Source organism: Cornus florida, unplaced genomic scaffold (genome assembly GCF_030987335.1).
Source record: "Cornus florida cultivar Cherokee Brave unplaced genomic scaffold, ASM3098733v1 CherokeeBrave_3.0.0_Hap2_Chr10, whole genome shotgun sequence".
Classification (NCBI taxonomy): domain Eukaryota; kingdom Viridiplantae; phylum Streptophyta; class Magnoliopsida; order Cornales; family Cornaceae; genus Cornus; species Cornus florida.
In genome coordinates, this window is record NW_026775580.1 from 59,888,336 (window position 1) to 59,894,335 (window position 6,000).

Genomic DNA, 6,000 nt, shown 5'->3' on the forward strand with positions numbered 1-6,000 from the left:
AGGCAAGTGCTTAGCGGTACCAGACCCCTACTTTTTAAAGAGAAGTAGGGGTTCGAGCCTGTGTGTGAGTACCAATTAAGAAAAAAAAAAAAAAAAAAAAAAAAAAAATTCTCTTATGCATGCAGGTGATATTCATAGTATTTTTTTTATTAAAATCAATACGCAAGTGCCCTAGTAGTATCAGACTCCTACTTTCTAAAGGAAGGTCAGAGATTCGAGCCTCCATGAAGGCATGTGTGAGTACCAACTAAGGAAACCAAAAAAAAAAAAAAAAAAAAAATTCTAAAAAACTTTTTCTCTTATGCTTGCAGTGATATTCATACCATTTTTTACGGTTTCCCTTAATATATATATATATATATATATATATATATATATTTATTTATTTATTTATTTATATTTATATATTTTAATAATGGAATGATAAAGTTGAGCTTAAGTATAAGGTAAGTGTGATAAGGTTTATAAAGTAATTTTTTATTTATTTATTTAATTTTTTTTTAATGTGTGTGTGTGTGTTTTTTATTTTATTTTTAAATGAAAGAAATAAAAGGAGAGTGTAAATAAATGTTTAAAGTGGAGTTTGAAAATATTCAATAACATTTAGTTGAGACGAGTCAATGAGCCGATTATTCAATTTTTAGGGTTGCTTGATAAAATACAAATTAATAGTGAAAAATTTAAAGTCAAAGAAAATGAAGTAAACGAAAGAAAAATCATTTCTTTTATTTGATTAACATGAGTTTTTTTGTTGTTGACAAAGTTGTGGAAAAGTACAAATTGATGGTTTGGATAGCAATGATAGCATGAAAGTTATAAGAAATTAAATATTATAATTTATCTAAATTGTCATCATTTTTATTAAATAGGTATTATAAGTAAATTTGTATCAAATAAATTTTGTAAGAAATATAAGTAAAAGAAGAACTTAAATAAATAAACTTATAGGACAATCAAAGAAAGATACAGTCCATTATACCATTATTATACAAAATTATGCATAAAATAAATTCCATTTTAAGTGAGGATAATTTAGGTAAGCCACTAGGTCCCAATATTACTATTTAAAAAAAGGATAAATTTCACTTACCTTCTTTCTAGTAGGACTTATTACATTTACCTCCCCCGTATTTTGAATAATTACAATTACTTTTTTTCAGTAAATATAATTACATTTACTTCAGTTCTAGTTACATATGTATTAGGGGTGGCTATGGATTGGATCGGACTAGGCATTAATTTTAATGCGATTCGCTCCCAATGGATTAGGCAAATTTTAATCCGCCACCGATCTTTATCCCACGGATCGTATCGGATCGGAGTGAATTCGCGGATGGAATTTTATCTAAATTATCCATTAATATTATTTTTTATTTTTTATAGTTAATATTATTTATTATTTATTATTTATGTGTTTTTTAACCATAGCCCAATAGATAAAATTTTAATTTATTTATATTAATTCATATATTTAAATAATTATTGACTAATACATTCTTAAAATCCATTAAACTATCATTAACTAATATATTATTTGAAAATATATATAAATTTCACGGATTGGATCGAACTCACAGATCGGATTGGATTTTTAACAGCCCAATCCGTGATCCAATCCGTGAGTTACGGATTCAATTTTTTTGAATCCGCCATCAATTTGTGAGTGTAACAATCTGATTCGATCTGCACGGATCAGACCGGACTGGATCGGATTCACGAATTATTTGCCCACCCCTAATATGTATAACAAACCAACCCCTGCTGGTAGTTTTATTAGAGAAGGTTAACGTTGGTGTGACAATTTTTTTTAACTTCACGTGTCAAATATTCATTTCAAATTGTTGTAAAACACTTTTTTCCAACGCTTATTGTGCAAAAAGACAATTATACCCCCCAACTCATGATATTTTTCATCAATTTAATTTTCTTTAGTTAGGGGTATGCTTATCTCTTTGTATAACAAGTGGACAAAAGTGATTTCACCAACAATTTAAAGGAGAAATGATTAGGCAGTCCCAAAACCACCACCTCATATATGATCCTGGCCAATTATAGAAAACTACATTAATAAAATTACAAGTCAGCATTGACTAAAAATTACAAGTCACTACTGTACACATCGCTAAATCACGCTTCGCCCTTTGCAAGATTGATTATAGGGCCATGGATTCTCCGACAAACTCTCAATTAGGGCTGCAACTCAGGTGGGCCCAACCCGAAATAACTCGAGTCTAACCCGAAATTTTGTGGGCTTGGACAATATTTTCTAATTTCGATTTGGGCCTAGGCTATATATTTTGAACTCGAATTCAATTCGATTTGGGTTTGGGTTGATGTGGATGAAGCCCGAAGCCCAACTCGAGTCCGAAAATATTATATATATTTATAACTATGCTTAAGTTACAAGAGTGTAGTAGCCAAGTTAGTAATGAGTTTGGGATTTATGTTTAAGGTTTCATGTTCAAGTCATAGGTGCAGCATAGATTGATTTATTTTTCATACACAAATTCTTCTAAGGTGGACTTAGTGTGGGCTCGAGCTGGACAAACTATGTATGGGCTGGGCTTGGGCAGCTCGGCTCGGGCTGGGCCCGCTCGAGTTGCAGTCCTACTCTCAATTCACATTCCCGATGCCAACCCCTTCGTTGACGATTGCATCTCATTTTTTGACTCATTCTGTGCGTGCAAATTCAAACCATCGTAGCCGTTGGAGCACTTTTTGTTGCTGGTGTGAATTAAGAGTCCATCCCGGCTTGAGCGCAACAGCTTCCCCCTCTAGAAACTAACCTACCGTTTCTTCCAGACCTCGACCCAACACTGTTTCGGTCTCCTCTTCTCCATCCTCTTCGTTTTCTCTCTCCTCCTAGTGACGACTTTCGTCTTCGCCACTGACGACAACTTCGTGATTCGTCAGGTCGTCAACGACCACTTGTTGAATCTTAAGTGCAATGGCCTCGGCAACACTGTGCGCCCCCCTCCACCCTCACCCAGTTCAGCCCCCATAACACACAGACCTATTCTCCTATGAAATTTACACACAAACAAACAAAACAATGCTCGGGACCATATGAGATGGTGGTCCCTAGACCTGCTAATAATTTCTCTAATTTAAAAGGCATATTTATCATATAAAGCTAAAAATTTGCCACATCAATGTTGGTCATTCTTTACGGTCGTTTTGTTATATACTTTCTTTGTCCCAAAATAAATGTTTCTTTTGGAAAATAGTGACTCATAAAATATTCTTCAAAAGAGACATTTTTTTTAGAACAAATGGAGTACATGATAGAAGGGACTAAGAGATAATTAACTAAATTATTTAAAGATAATACTTAACTACTCACTGGTGAGTAATTTCACTCTACTCACTCTTTGTGTGTTTCAATAATAATTTACCACATCAACTTTAATAAAAAAAAATAATCCACTTTTATTCAATGATTGATCCGGGAAAATATAAAAGGATGTGAGTTATTTTATTATTAAAATTGATGTGGTAAATTATTATTAGAGCACACAAAAAATGAGTAAAGTGAAACTATTTACCTGTAAATAGCTAAACATTATTCATTATTTAATACACAATAAAATTAAGTATAATAAATCCTAAATGGGAGCGAAGGGGAACTTATACCCATATTCTTAATCTATACCCATATTCTTACTCATTAAATACTCCACAATGAATACTCTCCCAACCATGGAAGGAAGAAGATGGGAGTTTGTTATCACATGCTCACAAGTTCACAGTAAGAGAGTTGAGATGTCACATTTCTATAGGTCATTACTTGAAAAGTAAACCAGCCATCCAATTTGACTTGTACCTATGCGCAAGGAAAAAAACATGCATTGCGTAAGCTTTAATGATTAGACGCTTTGAACCCGTTCATCACCCTCTTAGAAAGTCATAATTGAATCCCCAACTTGCTCTTACAAATTTTCCATTGTCAAAAGAAGTGACCTCAAAATTTGAACAAATTCAAGACTACAGGAAGCCCTAGGCATGACCATAAGAAATAGTAGACTCGTGGACAGAGAGAGCAGTAGAATAGAAGAGAGAAAATTGGTATGATGATATAGAGAGAGAAAGTAAGGGTAGAGAGAGAAAGATCCCGCACATCTCCCATATCCCAAAAGAAGAACATCAATGGGTCATTGTCAATCTACTCGGTCGGGAAGGTGCTACTAAAAGACTCTCTCTATTTCTCTCCTCACTTTCTCTCTCTTCCCTTCTTTCAAACTTGACGAAAAGAAAGGCGGTGATAGGTTTAGCTAACCAAATACTCCTAGCCAAGTATAAGCACTGTTCCATCTCTCTCTCTACAACACACACTTTCTCTCTCTAGCGGTGGAGCCTACCTTTAACTCCAACCAGCGGCGCCCATTAGTCTTTACTTGGTTTCCAAGCTCACCCACCTCCTTCCTACCCCTTTCTCTCTCATCCTCTCTCCATCAGACCACCCTATCCTCATATTTCATTTCATATAAACAAATCCAACTCTAACCCATAACTCCCTTACTCTCTAGTCCTCTCTCCTTTCCCTCTCCCAATTCTCAACTTGTTTGATATATATATATATATAATAATATATATATATACTATAATATATATATATATAACCAATCATATATATATATAAGATTTAGAGAGAGAAGATGAAAGGGGAATATGTAGAAGAAAAGGATCACAATAACAACATGTTTGCGAAGCTCCACCCGATCCAGAAGTTCCAACAGCAGCAGCAGCAGCAACAACAACCACCACCTCTGCACCCTACCCATCACTTCCAAGTCGGCCGTGAATGTCAGACCTCCGAGGAAGCCGACAGCGGCGGTGCCACCCCGTCCTCCGCCAACAAAAAACAGGCGAACAGCGGCGACGGCGCCTCCATCGAAGTCTCGCGCCGCCCCCGAGGCCGACCACCCGGATCCAAGAACAAACCCAAACCGCCCGTCATCATAACCCGCGATACCGAGCCGTCGATGAGCCCCTACATTCTCGAGCTCGCCGGCGGGGTCGACATCGTCGACTGTATGTATCGATTCTGCCGGAAACGCAACATGGGTCTCTGTGTTCTCACCGGGTCGGGCTCCGTAGCGAATGTCACTCTCCGACAACCCTCCACGACTCCTGGAGCAACGGTCACATTTCACGGCCGGTTCGATATTCTCTCCCTCTCCGCCACGATTCTGCCGGCTACGACGACGTCTGCGGTGGTTCCAAGCGGGTTCGTGATATCGCTGGCTGGTCCGCAGGGCCAGATCGTCGGCGGGTCGGTGGTGGGGTCGCTTATGGCGGCCGGAACAGTCTATGTGGTGGCTGCGTCGTTCAATAGCCCGTCGTATCACCGGTTGCCGTCGGATGACGGAGTGGGTACTTCGGGCTCTGGAGGGAATGAGAGAGGGCAGTCGCCGTCAGCGGTTTCCGGAGGTGGAGACGGTGGTGGTGGTGGGCATCCGCCGCAGACGGCGGAGTCGTGTGGGATGTCGCTTTATAGTTGTCACTTGCCTTCGAATGTGATATGGGCACCCACGGCTTCACAGCCACCATACTGATGATATATGGGTTGTTGACTTGTTAGTTTCCTCTCTATATGCTTGTTTTTGTACTGTGAACATTTTTGAATTTTCATTTTGTTAATTATTTGCTCTTTTGAATCTTGTTTAATTGTTGTTGGCATAGTTTTTAGTATTTCATGTAGTTTGGAACATAAAAGGAGAACAGTGTAGTATTTACTTATGGCACACTTCAATCTCTGTGTGTTAAAACTTTCATGTTTGTTTCACTTGTTGGTGGGTGTCTAACATCAAATGTAATAAGTATACATATATACATATATATATATATATATATAATATATTGTACATGCATGGTTGTTCTAAATGGTATACTTTTGTATATATACACTCCAATGTGCACATATGATGCATGGAAGATGAAACACAAGGGGGTGGAATGTTTTTTCTTTGTTTGCCATTGTTGTGTGGAATTTTCTAGGAG

The 6,000-nt window shown here is 37.3% G+C and overlaps 1 protein-coding gene across 1 annotated transcript; it reads left to right on the forward strand.

Moving 5' to 3' along the window:
- Positions 1 to 4,439: 4,439 nt before the first annotated feature.
- LOC132278681 (AT-hook motif nuclear-localized protein 17-like) lies at positions 4,440 to 5,900 on the forward strand. Its single transcript, XM_059780524.1, has one exon. It carries the CDS (start codon positions 4,656 to 4,658, stop codon positions 5,553 to 5,555), a length of 900 nt encoding a protein of 299 aa, XP_059636507.1. The 5' UTR covers positions 4,440 to 4,655; the 3' UTR covers positions 5,556 to 5,900.
- The last annotated feature ends 100 nt before the right edge of the window (positions 5,901 to 6,000 follow it).

Coding starts and splice junctions, on each gene's coding strand:
- LOC132278681 (XM_059780524.1), top strand. CDS start 4,656: ATGAAAGGGGAATATGTAGAAGAAAAGGATCACAATAACAACATGTTT.